The 19,051-nt window shown below is 41.1% G+C and overlaps 1 protein-coding gene across 1 annotated transcript in view; it reads left to right on the forward strand.

Annotated features, from left to right (window-relative positions):
• Positions 1-19,051, forward strand: part of SYCP2L (synaptonemal complex protein 2 like) — a 91,948-nt gene that overhangs the window by 20,802 nt on the left and 52,095 nt on the right. The window contains exons 11-16 of the mRNA XM_055391285.2: positions 2,904-2,938; positions 4,420-4,562; positions 7,024-7,076; positions 7,698-7,743; positions 9,555-9,647; positions 9,749-9,809. Of these exons, the coding sequence (XP_055247260.1) occupies positions 2,904-2,938; positions 4,420-4,562; positions 7,024-7,076; positions 7,698-7,743; positions 9,555-9,647; positions 9,749-9,809 (431 nt within the window). The remainder of the gene's footprint in view (positions 1-2,903; positions 2,939-4,419; positions 4,563-7,023; positions 7,077-7,697; positions 7,744-9,554; positions 9,648-9,748; positions 9,810-19,051) is intronic.

The raw sequence follows: 19,051 nt of genomic DNA on the forward strand, positions 1-19,051 counted from the left end.
TACGTGTCAGGCACTATGCTAGGTGATAAAGACGGGCTGAGGTAAAAAGAAGACATTGTGCCCAGGCGCCGTGGATCACGCCTGTAATCCCAGCACTTTGAGAGGCCAAGGCGGGCAGATCATGAGGTCAGGAGATCGAGACCATCCTGGCTAATATGGTGAAACCCCATCTCGGCCAGGCGTGGTGGCTCACGCCTGTAATCCCAGCGCTTTGGGAGGCCAAGGCGGGTGGATCACGAGGTCAGGAGATCGAGACCATCCTGGCTAACACAGTGAAACCCTGTCTCCACTAAAAATACAAAAAATTAGCCGGGTGTGGTGGTGGGCACCTGTAGTCCCAGCTACTCAGGAGGCTGAGGCAGGAGAATGGCGTGAACCTGGGAGGTGGAGCTTGCAGTGAGCCGAGATCGCGCCACTGTGCTTCAGCCTGAGGGTGACAGAGTGAGACTCTGTCTCAAAATAATAATAATAAAAAAAGAAACTCTATCTCTACTAAAAATACAAAAAATTAGCTGGGCATGGTGGCACACACCTATAGTCCCAGCTATTCAGGAGGTTGAGGCAGGAGAATCGCTTGAACCCAGGAGGCGGAGGTTGCAGTGAGCCGAGATTGCACCACTGCACTCCAGCCTGGGTGATAGAGCAAGACTCTGTCTCAAAAAAATAAATAAATAAATAAAAATAAAAAATAAAAAAGACATTCCTAGATTTTTCCTTTTTAATAAAGTATTTTTTTTTTCTTTTTGCATCAGCGTTGTGAGGCAAAATGTTTTCTCAGGCTGTATCTTTTCATTGTGAATGTGAACTAAATTAGTGACTCATGGGAGAATGTTAAGAGTACAGACCGTAGAGCCTGCGTGGCTTCCAATCCTAGTTTTGCCACTTTTGCCAGTTGTCTATGAGCACAGCTCTAACTTCATCACACCTCAGTTTGTTTGCCTGTAAAATGGAGTCAAAGTAATACTACTTGATAGTTATTGTAAAGGTTAAATCAAGCAATCCATGTAAAGTGATTAGCACATTATCTGCTAAAGAGGAGGTGCCCCGAGGTTTCCAGTAGCTACACTAATGGGGCATGGAATTTTGATTGCTTTTCAAGTGATGGATTTTTTGTTTGTTGGTGACCCAAAGTCATTGTTGCGTAATTCTTGGGACATGAGATTTGGAGGTAAGGTTGTAATGTGTGACCATAGAAACAGCAAAACCAGCACCGTGTTTTGAAGCTGGAACCTGAACCCGCGACTGCGCTAACAACCAGCCAGCGCGGAGGACATCATTATGGCACAATATTTGCGTGGTGTGTGGCCACAATGTAGGGCCTGAAATGGGTGATTTGTGAGCATGAAACTCACTGCTGTCGTGTTTGTCCATTTAGTCTTTGCAGGATATAGTTTTTACACAGAATTTTTCCTAAACAAATTTTTAATACGTTAGTGAAATCACTACTCTTAGTGGTGTGTTTAGATTTGGAGAGCAGCTGATCTCATGTTTTCTCCTAAGTTTTCAAACTAATCTTTGAACACACTACCTTATTGTCTGTGTGTTCTAGAAAGTCTGGAATGTTCTGGACTTCAAAGGTAAAACCTGCAAGTATAAAATTAAGCAGAATTAATTTCGCTCAGTGGTACTGTTTCCTGGTTTCTATTTAATAGTAACAAGTCGAGCTGCTTCTTACAAGAGACTGAACTATCACAAGGTTTCTCAACAAATCTCTCCTTTAAAATGGGAGTTATTTCAGGCATTAAAAGATCGACTCGGCTGGGCATGGTGGCTCACACCTGTAATCCCAGCACTTTGGGAGGCTGAGGTGAGTGGATCACTTGAGGTCAGGAGTTCGAGACCAGCCTGACCAACATGGTGAAGCCCCGTCTCTATTAACAATACAAAACATTAGCTGGGTGTGGCGGGCACCTGTAATCCCAGCTACTTGGGAGGCTGAGGCAAGAGAATTGCTTGACCCTGGGAGGCAGAGTGCATTGCAGTGAGTCGAGATCGTGCCGCTGCACTCCAGCCTGGGTGACAGAGCCAGACTCGGTCTCAAAAAAAAAAAAAAAAGAAGATCGACTCACACTTGTTAGCATTTATTTGAAATTCTGAGTGAATATACAATTCAAGAGTCTGCATTAGTTACAATAATGTAATAACTTAATTCTGTTACATCTCTAAATAATTATTATTATTACCATTTTTTTTTGAGTCGGAGTTTCACTCTTGTTGCCCAGGCTGGAGTGCAATGGCACGCTCTCGGCTCACTGCAACCTCTGCCTCCCGGGTTCAAGAGATTCTCCTGCCTCAGCCTCCCGAGTAGCTGGGAATACAGGCATGTGCTGCCACACCTGGCTAGTTTTGTGTTTTTAGTAGAGATGGGGTTTCTCCATGTTGGTCAGGCTGGTCTCGAACTCCGAACCTCAGGTGATCTGCCCGTCTCGGCCTCCCAAACTGCTGGGATTACAGGCTTGAGCCACTGCGCCCAGCCTAGATTAGTTTTTAAAATCAGATCAAGCAGCTCATAGGAAAGAATCACTGTCATATCATTTCCTGCAGGTATCAAACTGTGTAAAAGGACATACGCCCTCACAGGTTGGTGCGGTGATTATAAAACTCCAGAATTAATCTGATGAACCCTTAGAGATCATCAAATTGAATTCACTTTACAAGAGGGAAAACAGAACCTCAGAGTGTATATAGTAGTTCTAGCATCTAAAAAATAACATCTAGATCATTAATATATAAACTTGAGAAGGTTTTTCCATAAATATGTGTTGGCATTAAGGAAATTTTGATGCTGAATTTGAAATAGTTTCAGAAACATATATTTTGGTTTTAAAGTTTAATGCTAGTGTAGTAAAGTTTTACCTCTTGATGTTCACTTCAGTTAAATGTGATTTATCTAAATGTTTCAGGAAAGACCTTGCAAGGACACTCTTGACTGTGGGTGGTAAGAAATTTTAGAATTTTCAGTATTAGAATATTAAATATTGGACACTGGGGGTTTTATGAGCATCTTGGGACTATGGGGAATAAATTATGGTTAAATTGAAGATAGGAATTAGGGTTTTATTTTAAATGTATTTTGAGAGATTTTAGCATGCTGAAAACTGTAAAGAATAATTCGTGAGTACTCATTTACTCACCAGCCAGCTTTGTCAAAATTTAGCATTTTACCACATTAGCTTCAAGTCTATTTTTAAAGAAAAAAAAAAACAGTGTCATGGATAAAGTCCCCTGTGTCCATGTTCCTCATCCCATTTCCCTCTCCTTGACTCAGATTTGTTTTTCGTTCCCAAGCATATTTTTCTACTTTTACTCTGTAGATCCCTAAACAACATGCATTATCATTTTGCAGATTTTAAAAGCATTCTATAAATGCCATTCCTTTTTACCCTTAGAATTGTTTGAAATTTAAACATGTTGCTACATGTAGTTTTAGTTTCTTTGCTGTGAAATACTACAAGTTATTTTGGGATTTTATTTTGTAGTAGAAACTTTTTTTTTTTTTTTTGATGGAGTTTTGCTCTTGTTGGCCAGGCTGGAGTGCAATGGCGCGATCTCGGCTCACTGCAACCTCCGCCTCCCGTTTTCAAGCGATTCTCCTGCTTCAGCCTCCCAAGTAGCTGGGATTACAGGCATGCACCGCCACACCTGGCTAATTTTTGTATTTTTAGTAGAGACGGGGATTTCACCATGTTGGCCAGGCTGGTCTCGAACTCCTGACCTCAGGTGATCCTCCTGCCTCGGCCTCCCAAAGTGCTGGGATTACAGGCATGAGCCACCACGCCTGGCCAGTAGAAACATTTTTAAGGCTGTTTGATGATTTGCTTTGAATGAGTATTTTAATATATTTAAAATATAACACCCATAAATATTATTTATTTAAAAAGTGTTATGTGCCAACCTCTTGTTTAGATTTTTATTGTATTTCTTAAATACTGAATTTAAGTGATTTTGGCTAGGCATGGTGGCTCATGCCTACAATTCCGGCACTTTGGGAGGCCGAGGTGGGCAGATTGCTTGAACCCAGAAGTTCAAGACCAGCCTGGCCAACATGGCAAAACCTTATCTCTACTAAAAACATAAAGATTAGGTAGGCATGATGACACATGCCTGTAATCCCAGCTTCTTGGGAGGCTGGGGCAGGAGAATCACTTGAACCCAGGAGGCGAAGGTTGCAGTGAGTCGAGATTGGGCCACTGCACTCCGGCCACCACTGCACTCCAGGGCGACAGAGTGAGACAATCTCAAAAAAAAAAAAAAAAAATAGAATTTAAATGATTCTAATTACTCCAGGATGCATTTTTAAGACACAATGCTAGGCTTCTCAGATGGAGTTTCTTAGAGCAAGTGCTAACTCTGGAACTCATTTTTTCTTTTTGCTTTGTGCCCAGAATTATCTGTGTCTACTATGTTTTTAATCTCTAGATTATGACCAGCAGGTTGCTATTTCTGAAGCGCTGTGTAGACTGACGATTAAAAAATCAAGGGATGAACTTGTCCATAAATGGTTTGATGATGAAGTCATTGCTGAAGCTTTCAAAGAAATTAAGGATCGAGAATTTGAGACGGTGAGATTCCTGGCCATGCGAATTTCTTATTAGCCAATATTTATTAAGCATCCTCTGAGAACTTTCCTGTGCATTGGGCTTACGGGAGGATTTTTTTGCTTAAGTGTGATTACACTGCCATTCTTAAACTTGTTTCTCACTTAGGAGAAACAATTTGAAGGTAATATGAACAGAATATTTGTGAGCTAGATATAGGGATACAGATAGTTTTTTTTTTTTTTTTTTTTAGACAGAATCTCACTCTTGCCCAGGCTGGAGTATAGTGGCGCAATCTCAGCTCACTGCAACCTCTGTCTCCTGGGTTCAAGTGATTCTCCTGCCTCAGCATCCCAAGTAGCTGGGATTACAGGTGCCTGCCACCACACCTGGCTAATTTTTTATTTTTAGTAGAGACCAGGTTTAGCCATGTTGGCCAGTCTTATCTCGAACTCCTGACCTCAGGTGATCCGCCCACCTTGGCCTCCCAAAGTCCTGGAATTATAGGCATGAGCCACCATGTCCATCTAGGACTTCTTTATAGGAGACAGAACTGGGTGAATTTGATGGATCCAGTTAAAAAAAAAGTCTTGGAAGGGTGAGCAATTTTCAATGAACCTTGAATGGTAGGAAGAATTGAAGAAGAAATCAGAGCATTTTTGCCTTGCAGAAGGCAGCTGCTGTGATGGCAGGAGGCTGAAATGGACATGGCTTGGCAGAGGAGTATTATGGGGTGGTTGTGTTCTGAGCCATCTGGCCTGTACAATTTGGAGAAACAATACTTTTTTTTTCTTCTCTGCAACCTGGGCTTCCTGTGATTGTGTCCTCAAGCTGCACAAAAATAGCGTATGGCTTTGTTGTGTATTCACCTTCATCTTAAAATAGCTAAAACATTTTCCCTCTTCTTTTAAAAAGTTTTTAAAATGAAGGTTAGACTCTTGTAGGAAAAGGTAAAATTCTTAATAACAGTACTCATGTTGACAAACCTTTCTCGTCAAAATTCCTATGTAATCAAGATTCTTATTAAATATGGACCTTTATATTTCCTCAGACTCTGAGCCTACTGTCATATACTGCATAAAGTAATTATTTAGCCAGGATTCAGTATAATCTCAGTGGAAAGACCATGAGCTTTGGGGCTATCCCAAACTGGGTTGAACCTAGAGTTTGAGCCCCACCTCTCCAATTTATGGGATGTATGCATTTTGGCAAGGTAGTTGACTTGTGAAGCCTGAGTGACCTCGTCTGTAAAATGGGACTAAAGCCCACCTCAGAGTCTTGAGAACTCAGTGAGAGAAACTGAAAGGTCCAGGGCTGTTGTAGGTGCTCACGTGTTAATTTCCTTTCTGCTCTTTGTCATTTCTCATTTGCGGGAAAATTTGATGAAAATAGAGAAATGTAATTATCTTGTTTCCAAAATCATTTCCTTCCCCAGGGCTATCAACTTCTCAATTGAATTTTTTTTTTTTTTTTTTTTTTGAGACAGAGTTTCTTTCGGTCTTGTTGGTCAGACTGGAGTGCAGTGGCATGATCTCGGCTCACTGCAACCCCCGCCTCCTGGGTTCAAGCAATTCTCCTGCCTTATCCTCCCAAGTAGCTGGGATTACAGGCGTGTGCCACCACTCCCGGCTAATTTTGTATTTTTAGTAGAGACGGGGTTTCTCCATGTTGGTCAGGCTGGTCTCCAATTCCCAACCTCAGGTGATCTGCCCGCCTCGGCCTCCCAAAGTGCTGGGATTACAGGCGAGAGCCACCACGTCCGGCCCGAATTGCTTTTTTACATGAAAGGCTTACACTGCTGATGTCTATTTACTCCTGAATGGTAGATCAGGAGCATAAGGAGTGTTGACTACAACAGTCAATTCTTGCTAACAAAAGGGAACAAAAACTTGGATCTATGTCTCTTTGTTTTTAGAATGTTGGGGGGCAACAAATTTCTTCCTGAGAGCTGTTGGTTAGAGAACTCTAATAATAGTCTATGTTCTTAGAACATATGCTAGGAGAAGACAGTGAGATAGAGAACTCCCGAAAAGGAAAGTTGGCAGTAGATAATACACCCAGATCACAGTTAATAAATTTTGTAGGTTTGTGGTTGGTTAGTGCTGTGCAGGTGTTAGGGAGGTGGATGCCCAATGGGTCGGTCAAATATTGTAACCTAGGTCATCAGTAAGATGTATTTATCTTGCTTACACTTCTGACCCAGTGAAACATAACCAGGCATTTAACTTTTGGAGACCTAAGTATTCCTCAGCTGAAAATCTAATGGCTGCAGGGAGCAAAGGTTCCTTCTGGAAACATGATCCTGGAGCCTCCTCTTTGTGGCATGAAGTATTGTTAACATATAATAACAAATCCTTGTAAAGCCTCATTGATGTTACTGCCTTGGTCATTTAAAAGCAAACACTGGCCTCTATATGCTAAGGTAGTATTAACTAAGACATCTTGATTTTTTTTTAAATAAAAGTTTATATCATTTGCTTTGAAGGACAGTAGACGTTTTCTCAATCACCTGAACAACAGACTTGGTGACCAAAGAAGGTAAGTTGTGTCTCTGAGCATTATTGACTAGTTGTATTCTGAAAATGTCTAATATTTTAAAAGAACAGTTTAGGGTCTGTTTCATTTTAGGAGAGAATATTGGGTACATCATTTACAGAGTATACTGAGTTGTCCATTGAGTGGAAACCTGAGAAGATCAGACCCTTTGCCTAGTGGCTTGTTGGAGTGTGTTTAAAAATTACTTCTATCAGTTTTATTATATTTGTGACTTGGGGTATTTTAAAATAATACATTCTTTAAAGAGTTCATAGACTTTATGAAGGACAATTTCCTGACTTGAGGTTGCTGGAGGTAGTTGTATCGTGAACAGTTAAGTCCTTGGTCAGACAATATTTGCTAAATTCACTCCTTTTGTTTGGGAATCTGGCTGAGTAACTGGGCTGAGATACAGTACTAGGAAACCTGGCTTACTGACTGCCAGATGGAGATTTGAAATCTACCCATAGTAGGTCTCCATTTGCAGGCTTGAAACCCCCTATTGTACTCTGTACGAGGAGACTTAATGGCATACTCTAGTTATAAGTGCTTGTTGCAGAACGTCTGTAGATGTGTTTAAGATTCATTCATATTTTATTTTTTTAATTGTGAGGTATTTTGCAGGGTGTATTCATTTCCGTGTATTGCTGCTTTTGCTGATGAGCATGAGGTATGTTCATCTCTCTTGGAGGTCCTGAGGGTGGTATGCAGTGAAACCAGGGGTTAGGTTTATGTGGTTAGATCAAACTTTTGCTCTCATAACTCAAAAGGGCTTTATAAAAAAGGATGCCAACGTCTTCTAATGACCTCAGTTCTCAAACCGATCATACCATACCCTAACCAGAATGCATTACCAGTAAGTTTAAGGGCTCTACCGTTACTACTGGAAAAAGGAATTTTAGGGTCTGTACTGTGTACATGAGCACAGTTACAGGAAGCTTGCCTCATTTTACCCTATTCATGGGTAACATAATTCATGCCTAGACTGGGGTAAAAAGGATGATTTCCTTGCTTCTTTCCTTCCGGTTTATGCCCTGTCCTCTTATTCTCAACAATTGGGGCCACTGTCCTTTCTCTCTCTCTCATTCTACCTTGCACTTTATAGTCCAAGGTTGACCAGTTTCTTCCCCACCCCCCATTTGGTTTCTAGAGGAACAAGGTCCTTCGTATAAAAGGGCCCTAACCTACAGCATCTCAGTTTCAGGCTAAAATATTTAGAGGTCTTGGAAGCTTGACTTTGTTTGAGTGTCCTGAACCCTGTCTTCAGAATGTCCTCATTCGTGATTTCTTTGTTTTGGGTTCAGAGTCCCCTTCTTGGCCTCTCAGAGCTAAACTTTCAACTCATGGCTACACTACACATTCCTTCTCTCTAGAACTGAGTCTGGTAGGCTGATTCCTGTGTCTCAATTCTGTGTATTTTCCCTTTGGTTGTCTGAAGATTCTGCTCTCTGTTTGGTTTTACTTCTTTCTATGACATCCAAATTTCCATTCACTTCCATCAGGGCCCTTACCCTGACCCCTACATTGGCGTCCAGGAACATGTATTGTGGGTGAAAGCCCTCATTCACCTCTGTAGCTATTAAAAGGTAGACATGTATGATACAAAGGAAAGATGTCCAAGAAATACAACTTATTGGAAAGTTGGATTGTAGAATAGTAAGTCTAGTGTTTTATCTGTTGTTGGGGAATAAAAGCTTTCTATATACTTTTTTTTTTTTTTTTTTTGAGACGGAGTCTCACTCTGTCGCCCAGGCTTGAGTGCCATCATGTGATCTCAGATCACTGCCAACTCTGCCTCCCGGGTTCACGCCATTCTCCTGCCTCAGCCTCCCGAGTATACTTGTTGATATATGTCTAGAAAACATCTGGGAGGAAACAAAGGCATTGTTAATGGTGCCTATGGAAAGGTACTTATGAAAAACTGAGGGGCAGAGAAGATGTTTACTGTTTCTATAAACACCATACTGTTAGAATCTTTCTTCCCCTGTTTTAACTATAAGCATCTATTTATTTTAGAATAACTAAAATGAAGGAAATTTGAAGTCTTCAAGTCTTAGCTCTACTCTAATGGTTGGAAGATAGATGGCAAATCACTCATGTTTGGTTACAGTATCTCCTTCTCCAGAAGTTTCCATCCATATACAGTGTGGCTTGTTACTGATTCAACATAGAACTGTTTTCTCCGTGATTTTCATTAGAAAAAAAATTGTGTGGATAGAATCATGTGACACATTTAAATATCTATCAAATATGCTAAGGATAGTGGGATTTTTGGAGGGGTGAGGAGGAAATGGCTGAGTTCTATAAAATTGAGATCCTTCTGTTTTGCACAAAAGAGTCAGTCAATAAAGAGAGGCCCTATAATGCTAGGATAATGCTGTTCCAGGAAAAGCACAAATTCTATTTTCAAGGGAATAATGTTTATCTGACCCTATAGCATGATTTTTAGTGTATAAGTCATGCTGAAATGATCTCTTACAGATGAGAAAACCAGCGGATGAAAAATTAGAGAAATTTTGGATCGACTTCAACCTAGGAAGTCAGAGTGTCACTTTTTATGTAGACAATGCTGAGGTAATGATGTTCGATTCTTGGTTAGAACTAAGCCTTTAGAGATCTTTTTTATGTAAGTATGTGTTTTGCACTCATGAATTTCACTTATTTATTTTCCCAAGAATACTCTATGGGACTCAGTGACACTTCCGAAGGAAGCGGTGATGAATTTCAGCATAATAGGTAATATGATACATTTAAACAACCCACGTCCAGTTCCAAATATTATTTCTGTTGTATATGCAGTGTGTATTTATTTAATTCTGGGGCATATTTTGACCATGCCTTGAGGTAGGAAGGCTGTATGGTATGATAGAAGGTGCGCTGTCACAGGTTTGTGACTTCTATGCTTTGTGACCTTGGGATTAAATTATTTGTCTAGTTTTTTCATTTTAAAAATGTTTATAGATCCTCACAAAATTAAAAGTAGAACTACCATGATCCAGCAATCAATTAACAATGCTTTTCCCCAAAGTGCTGCTTTGGTTTGAAAGAGTCTGATGGGGAGAGGAGAACATGTCATCCTAGTTCCTCTCTTGATAAACCTAGCAAATCAGGTAGTAAACTGTGGTTAGTAAGGAAGACATCTAGCAAGAAAGGACATGGCTGTCAGGAAATGAAGGTGCCTGCCCCCTCTATGGAGACGGATTGCCAGGCTCTCTTGTAACTAGTAGTTAGGATCAAGGGCTTTGCAGATCAGAGATTTTGATTTGCATTCCCCTGATCATTAGTGATGTTGAGCATTTTTGCGTGTTTTCTGGCCATTTGTATATCTTCTTTTGAGAATTGTCTATTCATGTCCTTACCCCACTTTTGGATGGGATTTTTTTTTTTCTTGCTGAATTGTTTGAGTTCGTTGTAAATTCTGGGTATTAGTCCTTTGTCAGATGTATAGATTGTGAAGGTTTTCTCCACTCTGTGGGTTGTCTGTTTACTCTGCTGACTGTTCCTTTTGCCATGCAAAAGATCTTTAGTTTAATTAAGTCCCAGCTATTTATCTTTGTTTTTATTGCATTTGCTTTTGTTTTTTTGGTCATGAAATCCTTGCCTAAGCCAATGTCTAGAAGGGTTTTTCCAATGTTATCTTCTAGAATTTTTTTTTTTTTTTGAAGTGGAGTTTTGCTCTTGTTGCCCAGGCTGGAGTGCAATGGCGCGATCTTGGCTCACCACAAACTCTGCCTCCCAAGTTCAAGCGATTCTTGTGCTTTGGCCTCCCGAGTTGCTGGGATGACAGGCATGTGCCACCATGCCTGGCTAATTTTTCTTATTTTTAATAGAGGTGGGGTTTCTCCCTGTTGGTCAGGCTGGTCTTGAACTCCTGATTTCAGGTGATCCGTCCACCTTGGCCTCCCAAAGTGCTGGGATTACATGTGTGAGCCACCATGCCCATTCTTCTAGAATTTTTATGGTTTCAGGTCTTAGATTTAAGTCCTTCATCCATCTTGAGTTGATTTTTGTATAAGGAGAGGGATGAGGATCCAGTTTCATTCTCCTACATGTGGCTTGCTAATTATCCCAGCACCATTTGTTGAAAAGGATATCCTTTCCCTACTTTATGTTTTTGTTTGCTGTATGTATTTGGGTTTATTTCTGGGTTCTCTATTCTGTTCCACTGGTCTATGTGCCTATTTTTATACCAGTACCATGCTGTTTTCATGACTATGGCTTTGTAGTATAGTTTGAAGTCAGGTAATTTGATGCCTCCAGATTTGTTCTTTTTGCTTAGTCTTGCTTTGGCTATGTGGGCTCTTTTTGGTTCCATATGAATTTTTGGATTGTTTTTTCTAATTCTGTGAAGAATGATGGTGATATTTTACTGGGAATTGTATTGAATATGTAGATTGCTTTTGGCAGTATGATCATTTTCACAATATTGATTTTACCCATCCTTGAGCATGGGATGTGTTTCCATTTGTTTGTGTCGTCTATGATTTCTTTCAGCAGTGTTTTGTAGTTTTCCTTGTAGAGATCTTTCACCTCCTTGGTTAGGTATATCCCTAAGTTTTTTTTTTTTTTTTTTGGAGATGGAGTCTCACTCTGTCACCCAGGCTGGAGTGAGTACAGTGGTGTGATCTCAACTCACTGCAACCTCTGCCTCCTGGGTTCAAGCGATTCTCCTGCCTCAGCCTCTTGAGTAGCTGGGATTACAGGTGCCCACCACCACACCCAGCTAATTTTGTATTTTTAGTAGAGACTGGGTTTCACCATGTTAGCCAGGCCGATCATGAACTCCTGATCTCAGGTGATCTGCCCAACTCAGCCTCCCAAAGTGCCTGGATTACAGGTGTGAACCACCGCACCTGGCCCATCCCTAAGTTATTTTATTTTATTTTTTGCATCTATGGTAAAAGGGGTTGAGTTCTTGATTTGATTCTCAGCTTGGTTGCTGTTGGTGTATAGAAGAGCTACCGATTTGTGTACATTAATTTTATATCTGGAAACTTTGCTGAATTCTTTTATCTGTTCAAGGAGCTTTCTGGAGGAATCTTTAGAGTTTTCTAGGTATACAATCATTATCATCAGCAAACAGAGACAGTTTGACTTCCTCTTTACCAGTTTGGATGCCCTTTATTTCTGTCTCTTGTCTGATTGCTCTGGCTAGGACTTCCGATACTATGTTGAAGAGGAGTGGTGAGAGTGGGCATCCTTGTCCTGTTCCAGTTCTCAGATGGAATGCTTTCAACTCTTCCCCATTCGGTATTATGTTGGCTGTGGGTTTGTCATAGATGGCTTTTATTACATTGAGGTATGTCCCTTGTATGCCGATTTTGCTGAGAGTTTTAATCATAAAGGGATGCTGGATTTTGTCGAATGCTTTTTCTGCATCTATTCAGATGATCATGTGATTTTTGTTTTTAATTCTGTTTTTGTGGTGTATCACATTTATTGACTTGTGCATATTAAACCATTCCTGCATCCCTGGTATGAAACCCACCTGATGATGGTGGATTATCTTTTTGATATGTCGTTGGATTCGGTTAGCTAGTATTTGTTAAGAATTTTAGCATCTATGTTCATCAGGGATATTGGTCCGTAGTTTTCTTTTTTGGTTATGTCCCTTCCTGCTTTTGGTATTAGGGTGATACTGGCTTCATAGAATGATTTAGGGAGGGTTCCCTCTTTCTCTATCTTGTGGAATAATGTCAGTAGGATTGGCACCAATTCTTCTCTGACTGTCTGGTAGAATTCTGCTGTGAATCTGTCTGGTCCTGGACTTTTTGGTGTTGGTAATTTTTAAATTACAATTTCAATCTCGCTGCTTGTTATTGGCCTATTCAGGGTATCTGATTCTTCCTGATTTAAGCTAGGAGGGTTGTATCGTTCCAGAAATTTATCCATCTCTTCTAGGTTTTCTAGTTTATGTGTGTAATGGTGTTCATAGAAGCCTTAAATGATCTTTTGTATTTCAGTGGTGTCAGTTGTAATATCTCCTGTTTCATTTCTTATTGAGTTTATTTGGATTTTCTCTCTTCTTTTCTTGGTTAGTCTTACTCACTCATGGTCTATCAGTTTTATTTATCTTTTCAAAGAACCAGCTTTTTGTTTCGTTTATCTTTTGTATTGTTTTGTTTCAATTTCATCTAGTTCTGGTCTGATGTTGGTTATTTCTTTTCTTCTGCTGGGTTTGAGTTTGGTTTGTTCTTATTTCTCTAGTTCCTTGAGGTGTGACCTTAGATTGTCTGTTTGTGCTCTTTCAGACTTTTTGATATAGGTGTTTAGGGCTGTGAACTTTCCTCTTAGCATTGCCTTTGCTGTATCCCAGAGGTTTTGATAGGTTGTGTCACTGTTGTCACTCAGTTCAAAGAATTTTTAAATTTCCATCTTGGTTTCATTTTTGACCCAATGATCATTCAGTAGCAGGTTATTTAATTTCCATGTATTTGCATGGTTTTGAAGGTTCCTTTTGGAGTTGATTTCCAGTTTTATTCCACTATGGTCTGAGAGAGTGCTTGATATAATTTCAACTTTCTAGCCGAGGCGTGGTGGCTCACGCCTGCAATCCCAGCACTTTGGGAGGCCAGGGTGGGCAGATCACCTGAGGTCAGGAGTTCAAGACCAGCCTGGTCAACATAGTGAAACCCTGTCTCTACTAAAAATACAAAAAAATTAGCCAGGCATGGTGGTGCATGCCTGTAATGCCAGCTACTTGGGAGGCTGAGGCAGGAAAATCACTTGAACCTGGGAGGTGGAGGTTGCAGTGAACCAAGATCGCACTACTGCACTCCAGCCTGGGTGACAGAGCAAGACTCCATTTCAAAAAATAAAATAATCATAATAATAATTTCAGTTTTCTTAAATTTATTGAGGCTCGTTTTGTGGCCTTCTCATATGGTCTATCTTGGAGAAAGTTCCAGGCACCTGTTGAATAGAACATATATTCTGAGGTTGTTGGATGGAATGTTCTGTATGTATCTGTTAAGTTCATTTGTTCCAGGGTGTAGTTTAAATCCATTGTTTCTTTGTTGACTTGCTGTCTTGATGACCTGTTTAGTGCTGTCAGTGTAGTATTGAAGTCCCCCACGATTATTGTGTTGTTGTCGATCTCATTTCTGAAGTCTATTAGTAATTGTTTTATAAATTTTGGAACTCCAGTGTTAGGTGCATATATGTTTAGGATTGTAATATTTTTCTGTTGGACAAGGCCTTTTATCATTATATAATGTCCCTCTTTGTCTTTTTTAACTGCTGTTTCTTTAAAGTTTGTTTTGTCTGATACGAGAATAACTACTCCTGCTCGCTTTTGGTGTCCATTTGCATGAAATGTCTTTTTCCACTCCTTTACCTTAAGTTTATGTGAGTCCTTATGTGTTAGGTGAGTCTCTTGAAGACAGCAGATGGTTGGTGAATTCTTATTCATTCTGCAATTCTCTATCTCTTAAGTGGAGCATTTAGGCCATTTACATTCAATGTTAGTATTGAGATGTGAGGTACCATTCCATTCATCATGCTACTTCTTGCTTATATGCCTTGGTTTTTGTTTGTAATATTGTATTTTGGTTTTATAGGTCCTGTGTGATTTATGCCTTAAAGAGGTTCTGTTTTGATGTGTTTCCAGGATTCAAGATTTAGAGCTCGTTTTAGCAGTTCTTGTAGTGGTGGCTTGGTAGTGGCAAATTCTCTCAGCATTTATTTGTCTGAAAAAGGCTGTATCTTTCCTTCATATGTGAAGCTTATTTTCGCTGGATACTAAATTCTTGGCTGATAATTGTTTTGTTTGAGGAGGCTGAAGATAGGGCCCCAATCCCTTCTAGCTTGTAGGATTTCTGCTGAGAAATCTGCTGTTAATCTGATAGGTTTCCTTTATAGGTTACCTGGTGCTTTTGTCTCACTGCTGTCAAGATTCTTTCCTTTGTTGGGAGGTTGAGGCTGGAGAGTGGTGTGAACCCAGGAGGAGGAGTTTGCAGTGAGCCGAGATCGCGCCACCTTACTCCAGCCTGGATGACAGAGCGAGACTCCATCTCAAAACAAAAAAAAGAAAAGGAAAGAAAACCTGATGACAGTGTGCCTCGCCAATGATCTTTTTGCGATGAATTTCCCGAGTGTTCTTTGTGCTTCTTGTATTTGGATGTCTTGGTCTCTAGCAAAGCTGGGGAAGTTTTCCTTGATTATCCCCCCAAATATATTTTCCAAACTTTCGTATTTCTCTTCTTTCTCGGGAGTGCCAATTATTCTCACATTTGGTCGTTTGACATCATCCCAGACTTCTTGGAGGCTTTGTTCATATTTTCTTATTTTTTTTTCTTTGTCTCTGTTGTATTGGGTGAATTTGAAGACCTTGTCTTCGAGCTCTGACTTTTTTTTTTTTCTTTTCTTTTTTTGAGACAGAGTCTCGCTCTGTGGCCAGGCTGGAGTGCAATGGTGTGATCTCAGCTCACTGCAACCTCCGCCTCCTGGGTTCAAGTGATTCTCATGCCTCAGCCTCCTGAGTAGCTGGGATTACAGGCACGTGCCACCATACACAGCTAATTTTTGTATTTTTAGTAGAGACGGGGTTTCACCATGTTGGCCAGGATGGTCTCAATCTCCTGACCTCGTGATCTGCCCACCTTGGCCTCCCAATGTGCTGGGATTACAGGCGTGAGCTACCATGCCCGGCTGACTTTCTTTCTTCTACTTGTTTGATTCTATTGCTGAGACTTTCCAGAGCATTTTGCATTTCTGTAAGTTGTCCATTGTTTCCTGAAATTTTGATTGTTTTTTATTTATGCTATCTATTTCATTGAATAGTTCTCCTTTCACTTCTTGTATGCTTTTTTAATTTCCTTACATTGGGCTTCACCTTTCTCTGGTGCCTCCCTGATTAGCTTAATAAATAACCTCCTGAATTCTTTTTCAGGTAAGTCAGGGATTTCTTCTTGGTTTGGATCCATTGCTGGTGAGCTAGTATGATTTTTGGAGGGTGTTAAAGAACCTTATTTTGTCATAGTACTAGAGTTGGTTTTCTGGTTCTTTCTCATTTGGGTAGGCTCTGTCAGAGGGAAGATCTGGGGCTGAAGGCTGTTGTTCAGATTCTTTTGTCCCATGGGATGTGCCCTTGATGTAGTACTCTCCCTCTTTTCCTATGGTTGTGGCTTCCTGAGAGCCGAGCCGTAGAGATTATTATCTCTCTTCAGGATCTAGCCACCCAGCAAGTCTACTAGGCTCTGGGCTGGTACTGGGGGTTGTCTGCACAGAGTCCTGTGATGTGAACTGTCTATGGGTCTCTCAGCCATGGATACCAGCACCTGTTCTGATGGAGGTGGCAGGGGGGTGTGTGATGGTTCTTAACTTTGGTGGTTTAATGCTCTATTTTTGTGCTGGTTGGCCTTCTGCTGGTAGGTGGTGATTTCCAGAGAGCATCAGCTATGGTAGTGTGGGGAGGAACAGGCGGTGGGCGGGGCCCTAGAACTCCCAAGAGTATATTCCCTTAGTCTTCAGTTACCAGGATAGGTAGGGAAGGACCATTGGGTGGGGGCAGGATTAGGAGTGTCTGAACTCAGACTCTCCTTGGGTGGGTCTTGCTGCGGCTGCTGTGGGGATAGGGGTGAGGTTCCCAGGTCAATGGAGTTATGTTCCTAGGAGGATTATGGCTGTCTCTGCTGAGTCATGCAGGTTGTCAGGGAAATGGGGAAAAGTCAGCAGTCACAGGCCTCACCCAGCTCCCATGCAATCCAAAGGGCCGGTCTCACTCCCATGGTACCCCCTACCCCCAAAACCACCAAGTCTGTTTGCAGGCAATGGGTGAGCAAGAAAGCAGGGGCTTTTAAAGGGGACTTGGCATGAATGGCATGTAAGGGAGAGAGTGAGGAAGTGTGGGGTCTCCATGACTTGCTTTGATGTCTTATCCATCAGGTGGTCTGGCTGGTGCCATCATGGGCAGAACTAGGTTGTACATTGACTGTTGTCTCAAGGCAATCTCCTGGTGGGGAGAATCTCAGGGGGTGCCTGGTTTGGTTCAATGTTTGTTCCTTAGAATTTCTTTTTCTTTTTGTTTTGTTTGGTTTTGTTTTGAGACAGAGTCTCACTCTGTCACCCAGGCTGGAGTGCAGTGGCGCGATCTTGGCTCACTGCAACCTCTGCCTCCTGGGTTCAAGCGATTCTCCTGCCTCAGCCTCCTGAGTACCTGGGATTACAGGCCTATACCACCATACCCAGCTAAGTTTTGTATTTTAGTAGAGATGGGGTTTTGCCATGTTGGCCAGGCTGGTCTCTAACTCCTGACCTCAAGTGATCCAACAGCCTCGCCCTCCCAAAGTGCTGAGATTACAGGCGTGAGACACCGTGCCTGGCCTCCTTAGAATTTCTAAGCAAACATATAGTTAGATGAGCTTGCAGCACAGAGAGTGCCTCATGGAAAGAAGGTAAATGTTATAATTGCATTCCTTTTTTTTTTTTTTTTTCAACTTTTTAAGTTCATGGGTACATGTGCAGGATGTGAAGGTTTGTTACATAGGTAAATGTGTGCCATAGTGATTTGCTGCACAGATCATCCCATCACCTAAGTGTTAAGCCCAGCATCCATTAGTTATTCTTCCTGATGTTCTCCCCAACATACCCAGGCCCCAGTATGTGTTGTTCCCCACAATGTGTCCATGTGTTCTCATCATTCAGCTCCCACTTATAAGTGAGAACATGCGGTGTTTGGTTTTCTGTTCCTGTGTTACTTTGCTGTGGATGATGGCTTCAAGCTCCATCCATGTCCTTGCAAAGGGCATTATCTCATTCTTTTTTATGGCTGCATAGTATTCCATGGTGTATATGTACCACATTTTCTTTATCCAGTCTATCATTGATGGGCATTTAGATTGATTCCATGTCTTTGCTATTGTGAATAGTGCTGCAATGAACATAGGTGTGCATGTATTTTTATAATAGAATGATTTGTATTCCTTTGGGCATATACCCAGTAATGGGATTGCTGGGTCAAATGGTATTTCTTTCTCTGGGTCTTTGAGGAATCACCACACTGCCTTCCACAATGGTTGAACTAATTTACACTCCCACCAACAGTGTAAAAGCATTCCTTTTTCTCTGCAACTTTGCCAGCATCTGTTGTTTGACTTTTTAATAATAGCCATTCTGACTGGCATGAGATGGTATCTCATTGTGGTTTTGCTTTGCATTTCTCTGATGATCAGTGATGTTGAGCTTTTTTTCATATGTTTGTTGGCTGCATGAATATCTTTTGAGAAGTGTCTGTTTATGTCCTTTGACCACTTTTTTGTTGTTGTTGTGATGGTGTCTTGCTCTGTTGCCCAGGCTGGAGTGCAGTGGCGCAATCTTGGCTCACTGCAAGCTCCGCCTCCCGGGTTCACGCCATTCTCCTGCCTCAGCCTCCTGAGTAGCTGGGACTACAGGCGCCCGCCACCATACCTGGCTAATTTTTTGTATTTTTTAGTAGAGACAGGGTTTCACCGTGTTAGCCAGGATGATCTTGATCTCCTGACCTCGTGATCTGCCCGCCTCAGCCTCCCAAAGTGCTGGGATTACACCACGCCCGGCCGACCACTTTTTGATGTTTTTGTTTGTTTGTTTGTTTGTTTTCCATAATTGCATTCCTAAAGAGCTAAGTAAGAGGTAGGGGAAAAGGAAAAAGGTAAAAATAAATCATTATTTTCTTTAAGAATGTGGGTACTCAGTTACAGCTTTCAGGAGTCAACTTGCCAAAGTTAATATTTTGTAACTTCATGAATAGATCACATTTCTGTGGTTCATGGTTTTTAATTTACAAAGTGCCTAACAATTTCTACAGGAAGTAGGTATTACTCTTTCCATTATTATAGCCAAAGAAACTGATGATTGTCTAGTAAATTCTGTAAGTAAGACTTTTGTTCTGTATCATAGCCCTTCTGGTTATGGAGTTGGCAGTGTAGTATGTTGGAAGCTTGATGTAGCCCTCATGGTATTTCTTCTGACGCTTATATATGTTTGCATTGATCCCACGG

The sequence above is a fragment of the Gorilla gorilla genome, chromosome 5 (genome assembly GCF_029281585.2).
Source record: "Gorilla gorilla gorilla isolate KB3781 chromosome 5, NHGRI_mGorGor1-v2.1_pri, whole genome shotgun sequence".
NCBI classification, from domain to species: Eukaryota; Metazoa; Chordata; class Mammalia; order Primates; family Hominidae; genus Gorilla; species Gorilla gorilla.